Source organism: Leucoraja erinacea, chromosome 29 (assembly GCF_028641065.1).
Source record: "Leucoraja erinacea ecotype New England chromosome 29, Leri_hhj_1, whole genome shotgun sequence".
Lineage (NCBI taxonomy): Eukaryota > Metazoa > Chordata > Chondrichthyes > Rajiformes > Rajidae > Leucoraja > Leucoraja erinaceus.
Window position 1 is genome coordinate 20,967,619 of NC_073405.1, and position 19,338 is coordinate 20,986,956.

The 19,338-nt window shown below is 40.5% G+C and overlaps 1 protein-coding gene across 7 annotated transcripts in view; it reads right to left on the reverse strand.

The window, feature by feature from the left end:
• LOC129711309 (protein strawberry notch homolog 2-like) overlaps nucleotides 1-19,338 on the reverse strand; it is a 135,210-nt gene that overhangs the window by 19,443 nt on the left and 96,429 nt on the right. For 6 of the 7 annotated variants that reach the window (XM_055658867.1, XM_055658869.1, XM_055658872.1 and 3 more), the window contains 8 exons: nucleotides 16,245-16,350; nucleotides 9,561-9,714; nucleotides 7,615-7,791; nucleotides 6,295-6,392; nucleotides 4,688-4,770; nucleotides 2,815-3,018; nucleotides 1,539-1,672; nucleotides 14-145 (listed from right to left, as the gene is read on the reverse strand). In XM_055658867.1, the coding sequence (XP_055514842.1) occupies nucleotides 14-145; nucleotides 1,539-1,672; nucleotides 2,815-3,018; nucleotides 4,688-4,770; nucleotides 6,295-6,392; nucleotides 7,615-7,791; nucleotides 9,561-9,714; nucleotides 16,245-16,350 (1,088 nt within the window). The remainder of the gene's footprint in view (nucleotides 1-13; nucleotides 146-1,538; nucleotides 1,673-2,814; nucleotides 3,019-4,687; nucleotides 4,771-6,294; nucleotides 6,393-7,614; nucleotides 7,792-9,560; nucleotides 9,715-16,244; nucleotides 16,351-19,338) is intronic. The other variant, XM_055658870.1, reaches the window with a different exon arrangement.

Consider the following 19,338-nt stretch of genomic DNA (forward strand, 5'->3'; position numbering starts at 1 on the left):
GAAACAAACCTACCTTATCCCCATTCATGAATCGCTCCTTTTCCTTTAAATTTATGTGGTCAATGGTCAGATTTTGTTCTGCTCTGGACTCGTAACAAACTGAGCCATCTGGTTTGCGAACAACACGACCCTTTCTTCCAGTCATCTATTAAAATTAACGATTTACACATACAGCAAATGTTAACATGATCATACATTCCCAGAACCCATATGTAACTGAACATGATCTGCAGGACTAAGGGATAAGCGACTAGGACTGACTGGATTGTTGCACAGTTTGTTGGTATGGACTTGTCCTGCTTTAACCACAGGATTACTATGATGATTAATGCCTAGGTCATCATCAGGTGAATGGCAGTGTCAAAACCAAACTGAAACAGTTTGACTCTTGAGTATGGACTGATGTCTGGTCCTTTCGCCTTGGCTGCTCTCAGCTGTAACTGAATTGTCTGGAGACTGGCTTCTGAAATTATGGGGACCCACAAAGAATGGGTATATTTCTTGGACCTTTCGCCTAAAATGAGCTGTTTGAGTCTCCACCACGGTTCCCCTTTTCCGGTTGTTTTCAATGCCACTGGTACATATTAGACTGAACATTTGAATGAGAAACCAAATGCCACGAGTTAAATTTACATAATGTGTCCCTAATTCTCCATCCAATCCACAGGGTCATCCACTTATGACACCAGGTAGCCAAGCAACACAGCTGAAGCAGTAGACATCAGCATCAATGGAAAAGGAAAGACAGACAGCTTGGCATCCTGGTCCTGATTGCTTTTCAGTGATCCAATTGATTGTGTATAGACGACAGGTTAGTTAAATGACTGATCTTTCAATCTCGCGGAACAGCTAATAAAAAAAATACAAAAAGGGGGAAAACTATGATTAAATCTGCCTAATTTTCTTCCTCCTTTCTTGAAAATATTGATTAATTATTGGTGTCGTTAGGTGTCTGTATGCAGGACTAGTGATGAATAATGACCTGCTGGTTTGTTTTTAGAGTTTAGAAATACAGCATGGAAACAGGCCCTCCGGCCCACCAAGTGCATGTTGACCATTGATCACCTGTACAATAGTTCTATGTTATCCCACGTTAACATCCTACACAGTAGGGGCAATTTACAGAAGCGATGTAACCTACAAATCTGCACATCTTTGGAATGTGGGAGGAAGCTGAAGCACCTGGAGAAAACTCACGCGGTCACAGGGAGAACGTACAAACTCTGCACAGCCAGCACCTGTAGACAGGATCGAACCTGGGTCTTTGGCGCTATGAGGCAGGAGCTCTCATGCTGCGGCACTGTGCCGCCCTGTGCTACTTTGAAGGATATGATGCCCAAACAAAATGCAATACATTTTCTCCTCCCAAGCAAATCATCTATAGTATTGCTGTCGTTGCAAGTGAGTAGTGTACATTCTGGGTTTGTGTGTTCTGGTACCATAGCATGTAATCACTTATAGAGCAAATACAAAGGCTCTATAATCACATAGAACAAATACAAAGGCAACTTCAGCCATGAGCAGTCTTAATAAATTACCTCAGCCACATAGTCAGGACCACCGAACAAGTCAATTAGTTCATCCAGTGTATTTAGAGGTAGTTCTTTGCCGAGTATTTCAACCTCTGCCAGCAGATCCCCTTTCAGTTTTTCCACAAATTCTAGTGTTGCTGCTGATGAAAAATAATTCATCAATCAATCAAAATCATGCAAGATCACTCAGAATGTTTGAACATTTACATTACTCTTGCTCCAAGAACGGCATTCAGAAAATTGCATTCCATAAGAAGTAATGTAAATAGGTAAATAGCCAACATTTCTGTTCGTTAAAACAAATAATTTACCAGGGTTGGAGGCAAGTCAGTAACAATAAAGGTATACATTGCAATCTATTAATACTGAACTATCAGAGGCAATGCTTAAATCTGCTTTATCCCTGATGCTGAAGATAAGATACAAAGTACTGGAGTAACTCAGCGGGTTATGCAGCATCTCTGGAGAAACAGGATGGGTGACGTTTCGGGTCATGGGTCTTCTTCAGATTGAGGTCATGGCATCATCTTTGGCTTGGACATTGTGAGCCAAGGGGCCTATTTCTGCAAAGTCCTTCTCTAGGATCTAAATTCTACAAATAAATGTGCTCCCTTTGGCCAGACAGTGCTGGAAATTGAATCCTGATGATCAGCTTATCTTGTGCTCGTGAGAGCTTTGGTCGGGAGTCAGTGCTGGAGGATAAGGGAAGGATAAATCCCGGCATTTTTTTATTTTTTCAATCGATTGATTTTTGATATCAGAATGGTTACCATTTCCCCCCACATTTTCTTCTCACCAATCATACTGGAGGTTCCAGCATCTTTATTTCCTTGTATCTCCATACTGGAGAGCAATTATTTTTATTTCAGAGACTTGTTATTTTCAATGTAAATTTGGTTGATTAACTTGCCTGCACGAAACATGCAATGTATTCAAGCTAATATTTTAAAGGATATCACTTTTACAAAATCACTTGATTCAAAGTCCTCTGTGAATTTTGATATAAAGTTATTTTGTGTTTTCTTTTCTTTAGACCTGCCATGCCATATACATTGTATCTCAATTGAAAAGGCATGACGATGAACTTCCAGGCTTGACGGATTAAAACAATTGCTTGGCACGATTCTCCCTTCCTCTGGTCCTGTGGATAACTGCTTGCCTTATAATCTTCTAACATTGCATGGGAACACAATTTCAATGCACTGAAAGTCAAGACTGTAAACCGTATTTGACTAATGATTTCCACGATCCATTCTTGGGAAATTATTACACTAGGTAGTACCTTTTTCCATAGATAGAAAACCATTAAAGGGAAGATCCACAGCAATGACATCAGCCTCTTCAGATATTTCTATGGCAGATGCAGGTGATGAGTTTAAATCACTGTCAGTATCAACCTCAGAATCACAGCTGCTGAAATCACTATTTAAATAGTTGCAATCCTGAACATTTCGAACTTGTTTCGAGTGCCGGGCTCGTTGTTTTCCTACGGGGAAATATTTAAGCAAGGATATAGTTTATAACCAATATTAGCGCAAAACTGTTATGTCACAAGAACAGAAAATCATTTAACTAAAACACTGCTGACACTCCATTGCTGGTCTATTTTAGATAAGACACAAAATGCTGGAGTAACTCAGCGGGACAGGCAGCATCGCTGGAGAGAAGGAATGGGTGATGTTTCGGGTCGAGACCCTTCTTCAGGCTGATGTCAGGGTTGTGGGCGGTACAGAGATAAAATGTAGTCGGAAACAGTAAGACTGATAGGAGAACTGGGAAGAGGGAAGGGGTGGAGAGGGAAAGCAAGGGCTACGAAGTTAGAGAAGTCAATGTTCATACCGCTGGGGTGCAAGCGAAATATGAGGCGCTGTTCCTCCAATTCATGCTAGGCATCACTCTGACAATGGAGGAGGCCCAGGACAAAAAGATCAGTGTGGGAATGGGAGGGGGAGTTAAAGTGTTGAGCAACTGATCGATTTATCTCGCATAGTGGTGATATTTCTACCCCATACAAATTATGGGACAGTCTAAAATTTGTAAAAGAAAAATAACAAAGTGCTGGAGTAACTGATCAGTGGATCAGGCAACATCTCTGAAGAACATGCGTCAGTGATGTTCTGGGTCTGGATCCTTTTCCAGAGATGCAGCCTTGAACCAGTGAGTTACTCCAACACTTTGTGCCTTTTATTTTTTAAACCAGCACCTGCAGTTCCTTGTTTGTAAATTTGGTAAACTAGAAATGAAGCAAGATATACTGTTAATGCAGACTTATTTGAAATACTCCATTTATAACAATCTTACATAAATTGTTTGAGCTTGCAGGTACTTTAATGCAAATTAGACATAAGTGGCTAGTTTACTGTATTTGAAGTGATGTCATGTTGATTGGCAAACAGTCACTCAATTAATGTAAGAGTTCAAAGGAACCCTGAGCCAGAGAAACATTAAAATTCCTGCTGCTGAGTCATGACAAGATACAGATAATGCATATTCAAATTCCATTGAAAGAAATTTCAGGGTGTGGCGGCACAGTGGAAGAGTAGCTGCCTTTCAGCGCCAGAGACCTGGGTTCGATCCTGACTGTGGGTGCGGTCTGTGTGGAGTTTGCACATTTTCCCTGGGACCATGTGAGCTTTTTCCAGGTGCTCCAGTTTCCTCCCACATTTCAAAGATGTACCAGTTCGTAGGTTAATTGGCTTTGGTTGTAAATTGTCCCTAGTGTGTAGGATAGTGCTAATGTAGGGGGATCACTGGTCAGTGTGGACACTGTGGGCCGAAGGGCCTGTTTCCACACAGTATCACTAAACTAAATATTGTGTTAACAATGCAGTGTGATCAAAATATTTGGATTTCACTTGAAAACTTCTTCTTGTAGGCAGAAGATCCAGCCATGATTTCCTCTGCAGCAATATAAAATAGCCAAAAAAAAGAGAGCAGAATTCCGGCACAGTTCGCATCTGTCCCAAATGTTAGGACCACCATCCCAACAAAATAAGGCTTTTTTGGTTTCTTCAGTGTTAGTTACTCTGAGCCTAAACTTGCTAATCACATATTAGTGGAAAGTAGGGTCACATTGCAGCCAATGAACAAAGAAGGACAAATTCACCACAATCTATATTTTTACCCAGAAAAAAATATCTGTAATGTTATCTTACGTTTCCTTTTCGTCCCAGCTCCCTTTTCTTTCTTTCTCTTTGTTGAAGGAAAGTGCTTCCGAATTAGTGACTTAAAGACGCCTCTGCAAGGGGAAAGCAAAAGTTGATCCTGTTAGAATTTTAATTTAAAATTGATTTATTAATAATACATATCAAATAAAATGAAGTCACGATGAAAAACATAAACTGTTAAATAAAAAAATATATATAAATTCTCTTCTTCATTTTAAATTCCTCAGTCGAAAATGACCAATCTCTGCTGTGCACTCCTATGAAATTGGTCCAGCAGAAGCAAGTTAACAGCACAAGACTCCGATTTATCTTCAAATCATATACAGTGCCCTCCATAATGTTTGGGACAAAGACCCATCATTTATTTATTTGCCTCTGTACTTCACAACGAGATTTGTAATAGAAAAAAAATCACATGTGGTTAAAGTGCACATTGTCAGATTTTATTAAAGGCCATTTTTATACATGTTGGTTTCACCATGTAGAAATTACAGCTATGTTTATATATAGTCCCCCCATTTTAATTTGATGAGGGTAGAGATCCCAGATTTAGGAGAAGCCCATCGGAAGGATGTGTAGGGAATAATTGTACAATTTCATTGATAGAATACCATTCAAGTGAGCTGCTTTCTCCATTGATAACAAGTTAAAAGAAATGCATAGACACTGTGACACAAATTAAGCTTTGGGCGCTAATTATAGCTTGATCACATCGAACTGTCCAAGTTTGATTTGAAACCTGGTTCTCAGAGCTCAGAAGGGATTCTTCCAAACTGGTGTTTTCAGTAGTAATGACATTTCCTGGAAACTAACTGACACCCATCACTGAGTAACCATTTTTCATGGGTGACCTAGTGGGTGATGACAAATGACTATCTGTGTGTGAGGGAGCTGCACTGATGTTTAATTTTGATCTGGATTTACAACCTCTCACATGCACAAGGCTGCTGTTGGCTTATGAGCAGAAATGGAAATTTTGCCAAAATGTTCATGCTTATTCCAGTGCATTGACACCGATAACGGTTTAATATCGCTGAACTGGGTCGTATTAGGTAATTTATTATGAGGAAGAATCAATTCTTGGGCTTGGTCTGTCCAAATTACTACTATTTAGTAACTTTATGGAAATCACACGGTCGGAGAATATAACTTCAAAATGTTACAACCTGTAAATTCTGAGAACTTTAAAAAACTTGTTTAAAGGTCACAGTTATTTATAAACATGCTAGCTTTAGCATTCAGATCTGCTTATGTAAATATTATTGCAAAGGTCAATTTTAGTTACATGCTAGTATACGTAACTGCAACTTTCAGAAGAGAATCACTGTGGGTAAACTGACCATTTTATGTCAAATTAACATTAAGTAACTTCTGCACAATAAAAATAAAATATATTAACTTATATACAATACAACACATTATATTTTACTGTTGTTAAATGTCTTGAATTTTAAACTAAAAGCATTATATTGTTTTATAACTTGTTGAAACTACGTCAAAAATGCAACCAGATAGCCACAACATCTACCCAAACTGAATCTGTTTAATCCAGCAAACATTATAGTCATCGAATCAGCTAGGCATCTTTAACTTACTCAGCAGCAGATACAAATTGGCTAAGATGACCATCTTTCTCATCAAGTACTTCTCGTGTCCGTGCTTCACCTGTGGACTGCAATCCTATAACAACACACTGGAATGGACAGACAATAAAGTGTAATTAGGTCATGGTGAAGATTGTCCGCACATTTAAAGTCACTCCCCACAGTCCTCAATGTAGGCAAGTGGACTCCACAGACCACAATGCAGGCAATGTAGGCAAGTCCGCAATGTAGACAAGCCATTCCAGTTGTTCCTGCCCAATGTGTATCCATTAGTTCGAAGCTCCTTCAGAGAAGCACAGGACTGGATCTATTCTTTGGAAGGCCTCTGATGCATTTATTTGAATCCTCCAGACTGAGATCTATTTTTGTGAGGTGAGGGATTGAAGATGTAGGAATAAAAGGCCAATGAATTGATGTGGTGCAGATCGGCTGTAGCCTAACTAAATAATGAACTGAGCATGAACAATTGAATGGGTACTTGTATCCCTACATTCACAGAGATAATATGAATAGTATCTACAATGTTCATGAAGCAGGAATCCTACTAGGCAACTGAACACCTAGAGAACAGTCCTGAACTGCTACCTACTTCATTGGAGACCCTCGAACTATCTTTGATCGGATTGCACTGGCTTTTTCTTGCACTAAACGTTATTGATCTTAGCATGAACGTTAGCATTCATCTGTGAAAAGGCTTGATTGTAATCATGTATTGTCTTTTTACAGACTGGTTAGAACGCGACAAAAGCTTTTCACTGTACCTCGATGCATGTGATAATAAATAACCTAAACTAAATAAAATAAACTACTGTGTCCCCATGCGTAAGCAAAATGTAATTAAATATTGATTATCTTCTATGTTAAAAGTAGAATATGTAGCAAAGTTATAGTCCACAAACGTTACAAAATACAGCCAATGAAAGGCCCATTTTCATATTATTCAGGAGAAGCACACATCCATGCATTTACTGGATTCTCCATCAATTACAAAACCATATCCATTTGTGTCAATAAGATTTCCTGTACAAATCACATGGTACATCAACATCTGTAGACACTCTTAGTGAGGAAGAATTGATTTCATTTGAACTGATTTATTGGCATAATTCTACCATGCAGAGCGACATATCTTGGTCATTTTGATTCTCTTCTGTCCATTCACTATTGGTGCTATGCATAAAAATGTCTATGGAAACATTTACATAAACATAATTTAAAGGTTCCAACACTGCACCAAAAATAGAAGTCAATCATTATCATGTGCAATTTACATTAAACAATGAGACAACTTGAAAAAGAAAGTGCCCTCACCTTGCCTTTCTGCATTTCTTGTCTGCCGATGTCTACTAAACGTCTAACTTTGGCAGCAATACATAAATACTTGAAGAAGCGTTGATGTGCAGACCAAAATTGTCCCCAGAGCGATTTTCTGGACTCCAAACCAATTAATTCTGCTGCATGTTGAAATATATTCATTGCTTCAGCCCACTAAAAAAAGAAAACCCATTTAATTAAAGTAAAAATATAAATACACATAAAAATTGTTTGCTTTATTTCAGGAACAGAACAACACATACTATTTTGCACTATCTTTGCCATCAATAGTCTTGATGTGAAGTCAAGTGATTTCTACATGATTACCAAAACCAAAGAATCTGAGAAAGAATATGCTTTTATTAATTCAAGATATTCCTTCAACAAGCAATTTTTAGTTGCATGTTCTTGCAATTTGGAAATGATAATGGATATCTTGTACAGTTCTTAAATGTAACATGAAAATATTGAATAATTAAGTATTGCTTCATAATGCAAGATGCAGTCACACACTTCTGGGACACTGATATACGATATGCTTACTTTCTCTACTGACAAATAAAAATGTAGGCATTAGTAAGTTTCTAACAAACTTGTAATTTGATGTTTCCTTTGTTTTACATTCAAGTTTGATGTATCTGGGCTGTTTCTCCTTAACCTCTCTTGTTTGAGAACAAACCAGAACCACAAAATATATTTGGACTTGAATTGAGAGAATATGGGAATTTTCAATGCAAAATAATTATAGAATTCATCACTGAAAATACAATCCCACCAGCTGAGAAACAGTTGTAGCCCTGGCAGAAGGTTGAGGAAAATTAGTTGCGAATTCTCAATCTGGCAACGACTATAATAATGCCTCAGGGTTTAAATTTAGCTAACGATGGTCCGTACATGCATATTTTCTTTCATCTTTACTACAAGTACAGGAAAATCATGCAATTAATATAATCTCTGGCATTAAACATTGCCGCAGGGCAGTGGAAATGGTTAAATACAATTTGTCAGTTCACTTTATATAATTGATTTCAAAAACCAAAATGTTAATATATTTTTTAGATTATGTTGCAAATGTCAATATATCTCACAATGAGGCAAACAGAAAACAGCACTGCTGCTCTCACCCACAACAGTCAACCCAAAAAATCATAAAATGACCTCACCCTCCAAGTCAATAACCTTCCGCAGAGAAAATAGAACGACTTTTTGAATCAACGGGACAGGCAATCAAAATCCCCGTGCTTGGAAAATCAAGCCAGTTATGCCCCAAAACAACTTTCAAATTCATATTGAATCTATTTTCGGCCCCAGTCAGTTTTTCCATTTGGTGAAGATGACATGCTGTGCAAAATATCACGACTCACAGCTCAAATCAGTAAACGAACACCCACATTGATCAATCAATCATTGTCTGCAACGAGTGCAGCTGAAACATAACCCATTAATAAGAAGGAAGTTAGTGTTAGTTAATAAACAGAACTATAATAGTTGTTGTTTAGTTGGTTTGTTCAGGAATGTGGAATATTTCCCCCCACTTAATGATGAAGCATACCAATTCAGTCGTGCCAAATGTTCCAGGCACACCGCTATGAGTATAATTTTCAACTTCCAGGTCGGGTGGTAATTGTTTGCTCTATGTAATTTAAATATCAAATTTAAATTATGCAGATTTCAATCTTTTAGTTTACTTGATGAAGATGAAAACCACTCCAAATTTTCTAGTTTTGGTAATCACAAAATACTGATGGCACTGTATATCTGATCAGTTTGGATAGCGCACAAAAGAAAACTTTTCATTGTACCTCAGTAAAAATGACAATAATAAACCTAAACCTTGAAGTATTACAACTACACTTTAGCATGGTTACCCAAATATATTCTGAAATTTATACTTTATAAAATCAAAAATGTGAAATATTTGTGAAATAAGTTAAACTCCTTACCAGCACAGCTGCTTTGTTGTACACAAGTTTGAAACTTTCATCAAGAGGTATTTCTTCTATTCTGAATGTTACTCCAGCAAAACTTAGTTGCCGCGCAATATACATGCCGCTAACTTTCATATCCATAGCAACAATTTCCATTGCTCCAACACCACTAAAAAATAATGGAAGGTGTTAGGTCATTGTCAATTTGTACTTAAGATTAAATCCTTTCAGATTGAATACAGATACATTTGGCTGAAGGGCAAATGATATTAAATAATAATGTGAATGAAATAACCCATTTGAAACCATAGGCGATTTTCAGAGTTTAAGGTTGAAACCCTCCCCAGTGCACTTCCATTAACTATATTTTGTATATTGCACACTGGTGAAGTGAATTACAGCCTAGGGCTGTGTGCTTGGGGCAATACAAACGCCCAGCAGATTGTCTTTAACGTACAGAACATATTTGTATATTGCTCTCAACTTCAGCCCAGTTAGGGGCCTGGTTGCTTTCTGTTTGGACTGATAACACACTACAGGTGCACATCCTTTTATCCGACAGCCTTGGGACCAGACACTTTTCGTAATTCGGAATTTGTCAGCCTTCAGAATGGAAATTTTTTAGCGTAGATTTTAATGGCTGGCTCAGTGGTAGAGTGCTCGGCTCATATCCGCAAGGTCGCGAGTTTGCGCCTTGATCCCGGCAGTTCCTCGGTCGCGAGTTTGAGTCTTCAATGTAGTTTTATCTTGCAGAATAAATGTCTGTATGAAATGCAGTGTGTTGAATGAATTCCTGAATTTGTAAATGTGACCGCAGCATTGAATCACCTCTCGCACTCATGTCACCCTAGCGGGGCTACATGCCCTTAGGCGGCCTAAGGCAACATTTTCACACTCTTATATCCGTGTGCAGCAGAGGCGACGTGCGTTTGGCGACGTGCGTTTGGCGCCAAACGTGAGCTTTGGTGTGCAGACGACATCCTGGAAAAAATGTCCGGTTTCTTCCAGGTAGGCGATATACCCTCCCGGGCAATATACCCTCCACTTCTCTTTTATGAAGGGGATTTAGTTCCCCTTTCTTCCAGGACCGACCGGAGGTTCCACTGTCACCTCTGCGGGCCACCCTCGGTGAACGCTCACTCAACTTTGTCTTGGGATTCCTACTCTCCCGCACAATGTACCCTCACCTTCTCTTTTATGAATGGGGATTTAGTTCCCCTTTCGTCGAGGACCGACCGGAGGTTCCGCTGTCACCTCTGTGGGCCGCCCTCGGTGAACGTCCTTGTCTCCCTGTCCCTGGGATAGCAGGGGGCGATCAAACAGCACAATACCCCCCTCCCCCTCCAACTCCAGAGGAATCCGCTCCCCGATGGGCCGCTACGGCGACAAGTGGCAGTTCGCCCACAGCCCGAGCTGCGCGACCCCAAGAACAAGACGTACCTTGCACACCATCAGCTTCTGCCCCTACGGGGAGCGTGTTCCTCTGGAGTTGGAGCGGGGCTGGGCTGGAGTTGCTGATCTGGGATCTCTGTGCTTGCAGTGGGCCTGGGGGTCGGTGTCCCGATGAGGGGGCACAGCTCGGGCTGTGGGCGAACTGCCACTTGTCGCCGTAGCGGCCCATCGGGGAGCGGCTCCTGGTGGTCCTGATGTCTCCCGCTAGTTTGCAGTTTTCCTCTGGAGTTGGAATGGGGCTGGGCTGCTGCTGGCTGTGGGTCTCTGGGATCTCCGTGCTTGCAGTGGGCCTGGGGGTCGGTGTCCCGTTGGTCCTGACGTCTCTGGTGACTGGCATTGTATGCTGAAGACAGTGCAAAGCCCCCCCACGCCGGTGCAATGGGCGGGGAGCTGGAGAGGGGAGGGAAGGGGTCACACACATGGCCGGGAAGCAGAGGGGTGTAGGTGGGGTGAAACTGAAGGGAGCGACAATCTGCTGCTCCCTGCCCGCTGAGTTAAAAAGTTCCCACGCAAGACTCACGATACACTGTGTATCGTGAGTCTACCATGGGAACTTTTTAACTCAGCGGGCAGACAGCAGCATATTGTCAATTATTAACCCTCCCGCACAATATACCCTCACCTTCTCTTTTATGAATGGGGATTTAGTTCCCCTTTCTTCGAAGACCGACCAGAGGTTCCGCTGTAACCTCTGCGGGCCGCCCTCGGTGAACGTTTTCAAGGACCTTTCTTCAAGGACTGAAAAAATGTCCTCTGTTCGGAGGTTTTTGTTATTTGGATCTTCGGATAAAAGGTTGTGCACCTGTATTATAAACTCCACCTCTGCATTAGGGTGGGGCGAGCTATGGGCAGCCACAGATGGCATTCCTGCAACATCCCACTTACACCTGTGCACAGGGTATCGAAACGTTATGCTTTCATTATGAGCAATCTGTGGTAATTACTTCTTCAAAGCAGTAAGGAAGTGTCAGCATGTTTCCTTGTGATTTCTGAATTCTCTTTCATAACCAGCCTTCTATTCTGGTGACTTAAAACCATACTCCTGGCTGACACTACTGTGCATTACCAAGGGAGAACTGGATTGTTGGAGGTGCCATTTCCCAGATCAATGTTAAACCATGTCCCCACCCATCTCTCAGTTGGATATTAAAGAACTAAGAACATAATTCAAAGAAAAGCCGAGGCATTCCCTGCAGCTACCATGACTATAGCTATCCCTCCCACCATACCACTGATATTTGCTTTTCTCCTACCGATGCATGATCTATTTTCACATTTCCTAACTTACAATGATTTCACTTCAAAAAGTACCAAGCAGGCTGCAAATTCCTTTAAAAAGAAACAATCAAAACAAGAAATATTTGACACCCAGTTGTGTTTTGAGCTCATTCTTGGTCTAGAACATAATTTTGTTCAACTGGGTAACTTAACTTAATTGTTTCTCATTTGCTTTAACATTCCCCTTCTCCACGTAATGTTCCCAAATAAATGTATGACAGTAATTTTTCTGAGTACTCTGAGTTAACAAGTAATTCTTAGAAATGTGTCAGTTTTGAAAATGTTTTTAAAGCTTATGGACAATGACCAGAAAGTTTGCAATAGGCTACTTGTAACAGAATTCTTTTGATTTATCTTCGGTATGCATCAGTAGCAATACTTCAAAAGCAATTCACTACTTTCGTTAAATATTTCTCATGCTTTTAAATGCTGAGGGCCTCACAAAAGCAAAGTCCAGTGATGTACTTTCATGTTGTTCATCTTATCTTCTTTTGTTGCATTTGTGGGTAGGTTTAGTTTAAACTATCCCATGTTAGGTCATCTTTACATCTGCATGAAATACTACCACAGAAGACAGTTCCATAGCCAAATCTAAAGGGCTTATCCGTTTTATTGAAATGATTGCAGAGTATATGCCAGCTTTAAATGAAGTTTGCAGCAAACTTGTTATTTGTAGAGTATTGCACAAATGTTTTGTTGCTTTGCACAGTCTTCTTTTTAAAAAATCAAATTATGTACACTTTTTTGTATAATTTATGTGTGTTCTTGAAGTGTATGTGCCTGCAATGCTGCTGCTGCAGGCAAGATTTTCATTGTACTCATTCCTCACCGTACTTGACAATAAACTCAACGACCTTACTTGATGATTGTCAAGTCCAACTGTGATAGCAACCGGGCGAGTTCACTGTTGTATACCAGACTAACATCATCACCAGTGTCCTTTTCAGCTGCTTCCTCACAGCACCCAAACAGCGTTCTGTCCCTCGAGAGAGTGGACATGATTTTCACCGTACGACAACTCCAAGTTGAAGCAACCACACTTGCCACGAAACATGACTTTACTCAACCTCATTAATGCCTACAAATCCATCAGTTCAGACAGACAGTGCAACAACCTCTACAAAATCAGCTGCTCACAAAATTCCTTTCCACTTTACTTTCACTGCATGGCACGCATACCATGTACTGACCAATGGATCAACAACTGGGGTCATCTCAGTGAGGAATGGCATCGAACAAGGCAAAATTACTGCAACTCTCTCGCCCCATTGTGACACCTCACCTCCAACACTTTTCCGTAGCAGGGAGGTTTACATAATTGATGGGAAACTATTTGACCTGCGGCAACAACACTCCAGAACCAAGGTCACCTAAACCTTGATGCCCAAGAAGCTATATACAAATGAAGCATGTGTTCGTGAATGCTTTGGAACCCAAATCAACAGCGACTCGTTCACTGAGAAAATGGATATTGCACGCAACATCCACAAGATAAAGGTCATCCATCAACTGGTAGAGATTCACAGCCAGACCCTGGAAACAGTGACCATTTCACACAACTTGGGAGATAATTCTCGGTGAAGGCAGACTTTTGGCAAATAAATTCACCAACCTTCGGCGGCACAATGGGTGGGACAGTGGTGCAGTGTGGCAGTAGAGTTGCTGCCTTACAGCACCAGAGGCCCAGGTTCGATCCTGACTCCGGGTGCTGTCTGTACGGAGTTTGTTCTCCCTGTAACCTTGTGGGTTTTCTTCTGGTGCTCTGGTTACCTCCAAAGCCATGCAGGTTTGTAAGTTAATATGCTTTGTTAAAAATTGTAAAATTGTCCCTCGCGTGTAGGGTAGTGCTAGTGTACATGGGAGATCGCTGATTGACATGGACTTGGTGGGCCGAAGGGATTATTTCTGTGCTGTATCTCTAAAGTCTATGGTCAAAGCACCAACACAGGCTGTTTGAGGAAACTGTTATCTAAAATTCAAGACTTCATACCTTAAATAAAACCTGTATGTACTTAACAACAGTGCTTCCTGTCCTCTCAATTGCTTTTAAGACATGGAGCACCTCAAGACACTGTGGAAAAAACACCAATGCTGACCCTGGAAAATCCTCCAAATTCATTGCAAGGATAAGTGATCCATCGTCAATGTTCTCTCCCAGGCCAAAATCCACTGCATTGAAGAACTAGTTACTTTGTTGGCTACGCTGGACAGGCCACATTATGTGTATATTCAATACTCTGATCCTCAACAGATACTCAACTCAATCTCTGTTATTGGAAGACATTATCTGATAGAATCAATTTGTGTTCAAAGGCATCTTGAAGAAATGCAACACTCTCTGATTCCTCAGAATCTTTGGTCGATTACCACTCCAAGTAGCGAAAATTCAGATTTTAGAGTCAATGCATCAGAAGCACATTTTGAAAGCCGTGGAGAGAGTGCACCACGTCACAAACTACCTACGTCTCTTCAGGCACTCGCTACCCCATATGAACAAGAATCTGTAGTTCCACGGGGCCTCATTAGCCACCTCAGAAGGTACTGAACTAGAGTGGAAACAGTTATCTTCAATCCCAAAGAACTGCTGAAGATGACATGACCAAGAGATAATTTCCACCCAAAATATTTCCGAGGAGCCTAATCCTGCAAGTCTGTCTGTCTGTTTGAACCGTTTTGACTATTTTACTGTTGTAATGTTCTTTTTACAAACCATGTTCTCGGGGTATCTAAATCTAAATGTTATTAGTTATCTAAGTTATGACATCGGATGGAAGCTGCATACCAAATCTCGTTGCGCTTATGTGCAATGACAATAAAATATATTATTATTATTATTATTATTATTATAAGGGTCTCGACCCGAAACGTCACCCATTCCTTCTCTCCAGAGATGCTGCCTGTCCCGTTGAGTTACTCCAGCATTTTGTGTCTTACTTCCTCCTGCAAGTGCCTTGGAACTGAAATATACCATTATGTTGCCAAACATCCAAAGTAATTGAACTAAATATATTACAATTAAAAGCACAGCATGATGTTGATTGTATATTGAAGGATCAGGTTACTTGATCATGTGATTATGATTCAAGTTAGACTAGTGTAATCTTGGGTAAAATACCATTCAGAACGTAACCTAACTCCTCCGTAAGTAACGTACTTGTTTACCAGCCTGAATGTTGTGCTCATCTGATCTCCATAACCACAATTGTTATTTTTAGGAAATAATTTCCTCTCATCTCCTCTAGTGAAGCAAAAAATCTAAGGGGTCTCCCCATCAAATGTCACTGATAAATGAGTAACATAGAATATGCAGAACATTGGGAGTTAATCTGCATCTGATGACACAGGTGCAGGGTGCTGGAGACCGGGGTCCAGCGCCAGAGACCAGGGTCTTGTGCTGGAGGTCATCCCATGCCAGAGAGCGGGGCTCTGTACCACATCAAACAGAAAGATTCATTTAAACAGCAATGATGTGCCCAAAATATGTAACCCAACTGGAACAAGGTTCTCCTCAAATGCTGGAAACTTTGAGTTAGCTTTAATTTTAATTACAGAAAAAATTTAATTTAATTACAAAAAATATATGGTTCAATGGTGCTCTATTGTCACATGTGCAAAGTGCAAACGCATAGTGAAATACTGCAATGAAAAAAAGTGCGATGAAAGAGCGCAGTAAAGCGCCAGTTGGACTGCCAATCAGAAAAATTGTCATAAGTAGGCACAAAATGCTGGAGTAACCCAGCGGGTCAGGCAGCATCTCTGGAGAGAAGAAATGGGTGAAGTTTCGGGTCGAGACCCTTCTTCAGACTGAAGACTTCGATATAAACCAGCATCTGCAGTTCTTTCCTGCACAGAAACATTGTCATCATCTTTAAACAGGGCAATATGCAATCTGGGTTTACTTTATTGGGATTTGTTAACATTTTGGTTAAAGCCTTAAACAATAAGCTGTTTTGCTAAATGCAGACTCACCGTTTTTCAATAGCCCGAAGGAAATCCTCAAACTGAGGGAACGGCGTGCCTTCTCCCCAAATCCCTAAACGGCACATATAAGCCATGTTCTTTGGTTCTGAGGCACCTTCACAAATTAACAAAACAATTTGAACAATGATTATTGGATACGTTTTTATCACGATATAATGTAGTGCCCTCCATAATATTTCGGACAAAGACCCATCATGGATTTATTTGCCTCTGTGCTCCACAATTTGAGATTTGTAATAGAAAAAAAAATCACATGTGGTTAAAGTGCACATTGTCAGATTTTAATAAAGGCAGTTTTTATACATTTCGGTTTCACCATGTAGAAATTACAACAATGTTTATACAAAGTCCCCCCATTTCATGGCATCATAATGTTTGGGATACAGCAATGTCATGTAAATGAAAGTAGCCATGTTTAGTATTTTGTTGCATTTCCTTTGCATGCAAAGTTGCTGGGTGTCTTCTCTAGTGATGCTCTGCCAGGCCTGTGTTGCAGCCATCTTTAGCTTATGCTTGTTTTGGGGGCTAATCCCCTTCATGTTTTCTCTTAAGCATGTAAAAGGCATGCTCAATTGGGTTCAGATCGTGTGATTGAATTGGCCACTCAAGAATTGACCGTTTTTAGCTTTGAAAAACTCCTTTGTTGCTTTAGCAGTATGCTTGGGATTATTGGTTTGCTATAGAATGAACTGACGGCCAATGGGGTTTGAGGCATTTGTTTGAACTTGAGCAGATAGGATGTGTCTATACACATTATAGCATAATCAGAATTCATTATACTACTACCATCAGCAGTTGTATCATCAATGACGATAAGTGAGCCAGTACTTTCAGCAGTCATACATGCCCAGGCCATAACACCCCCACCACCATGTTTCACAGATGAGGTGGTATGCTTTGGATCTTGGGCAGTTCCTTCTCTCCTCCATACTTTGCTCGTCATCACTCTGATATAAATTAATCTTCGTCTCATCTGTTCACAAGACCTTTTTCCAGGCTCTTTTAAGTACTTTTTGGCAAACTGTAACCAAGCCATGCTATTTTTGCGGCTAACCAGTGGTTTGCATCTTGCAGTGTAGCCTCTGTATTTCTGTTCATGAAGTCTTCTACGGACAGTGGTCATTGACAAATCCACACCTGACTCCTGAAGAGTGTTTCTGATCTGTCGGACAGGTGTTTGTTGGAGGTTTTTCCTTTATTATAGAGAGAATTCTTCTGTCTCTCGATGGTGCAGTGGTAGAAGTTCACCAGGATCTTGAGGAGACAGATGGACCTTCTTCAGTCTCCTCAGGAAGAAGAGACGCTGATGAGCCTTCTTGATCAGAGTCAGCTGTGGAGGTCTTTCTTGGCCTGCCTGTCCCTTTGCGATCATTAAGCTCACCAGTGCTCTCTTTCTTTTTAATGATTTCCAAACAGTTGATTTTGATAAGCCTAAGTTTTGGCTGATGTCTCTAATAGTTTTATTCTTGTTTATCAGTCTCATAATGGCTTCTTTCACTTTCATTGGCACAACTTTGGTCCTAATGTTGATAAACAGCAATAAAAGTTTCCAAAGGTGAAGGAAAGACTAGGTGCTGAGAGCTCTCTTATACCTGCAATTAAACACACCTGAACAATTACAAACACCTGTGAAGCCATGTGTCCCACACTTCATGGTGCCCTGAAATGGGGGGACTATGTATAAACACAGCTGTAATTTCTACATGGTGAAACCAAAATGTAAAAAAATGGCCTTTATTAAAATCTGACAAAGTGCACTTTAACCATATGTGATTTTTTCTAATACAAATCTCAAATTGTGGAGTACAGAGGCAAATAAATAAATGATGGGTCTGTCCCAAACATTATGGAGGGCACTGTATTTCAGACACACAAAGTGAATGGCTATCACCCTTCTGAGGTACATAAGGGTCAAAAGTAGAGGCTGGGAATAAGGCACATAGAAACACTGAGCCGCACAGCACGTTACAGTCCCTTCATCCAACCCATCCATGCCGACCTAGTTGCCTAACCTAGCCTGTGCCTGGCCATATCCTTCCAAACCTTTCCAGTCCATGTACCTAAGTGCCTTTTAAATGTTGTAGCTGTACCCACTTGTACTACTTCTGACAGTTCGCCCCATGGAAGCACCAGCCTCTGTGTGAACATGTTGCCCCACAGATCCCTCTAACATTTTTTTCCCTCACACCTTCATGATAGACCTCAATCACAACTCACTTTTGTTTATGATAGAAGCAAAGTGCTGGAGTAATTCAGTAACTCAGGCTGAAGAAGGGTCCCGACCCAAAACAACACCATCCTTTTTTTCCAGAGATGCGGGCTGACTGGCTGAGTTACTCCAGCACTTTGTGTCTATCTTTGGGATAAGCCAGCATCTGCAGTTCCGTAGAATCCACTAAATCTCACGAGCGAAGTCGCCACAGTTCTTTGTATCTCCAGTTTTGTTAAACATGAGTGGAAGATCATTCCTTTTTTCAGTGAGAATGAGTCCAGAAAACAGTCGCCATTCCTTCGCCCTTTAGCCCACAAGATCCCTCTTGAATCTCAAATAACCTTCTTCACTCTTGACCATATCACCAAATTAGTGTAAACTGAAAATTATCTGACCATGTTACCTGCATTCACATCCATATCGTTAATATAAATAACAAACAAGTGGACCCAGCTCTGATCCCTGTGGCACGCTACTGGTTGCAGGCCTTTAGTATGAAAAATAATTTTTACCACCACCCGCCATCTTCTATCTTGAAGCCAATTTTGGACCTAGTCCTCATCCTGGATCCCATGTGATCTAACCATACGATCTTCAAGATCAGCCTGCCATGAGATACCTTGTCAAAGACCTTGTTAAAGCCCATGTAGACAAAGACTACCACACGGCTCTCAACAACCATTTCTCAAGTAGTCATCTACAACTTTTAGATGATTTAGACATTTTTTCTGAACACACTTAACAAATTCTACCTCATCCAAGCTCTGAGCATTATGGCAGTCCCAGTCCATATATAGGATGTTAATATCTCCCACTATCACAATATTATTCTTGCAGTTATCTGTGACCTTCCACCATATTTCCTGTTCT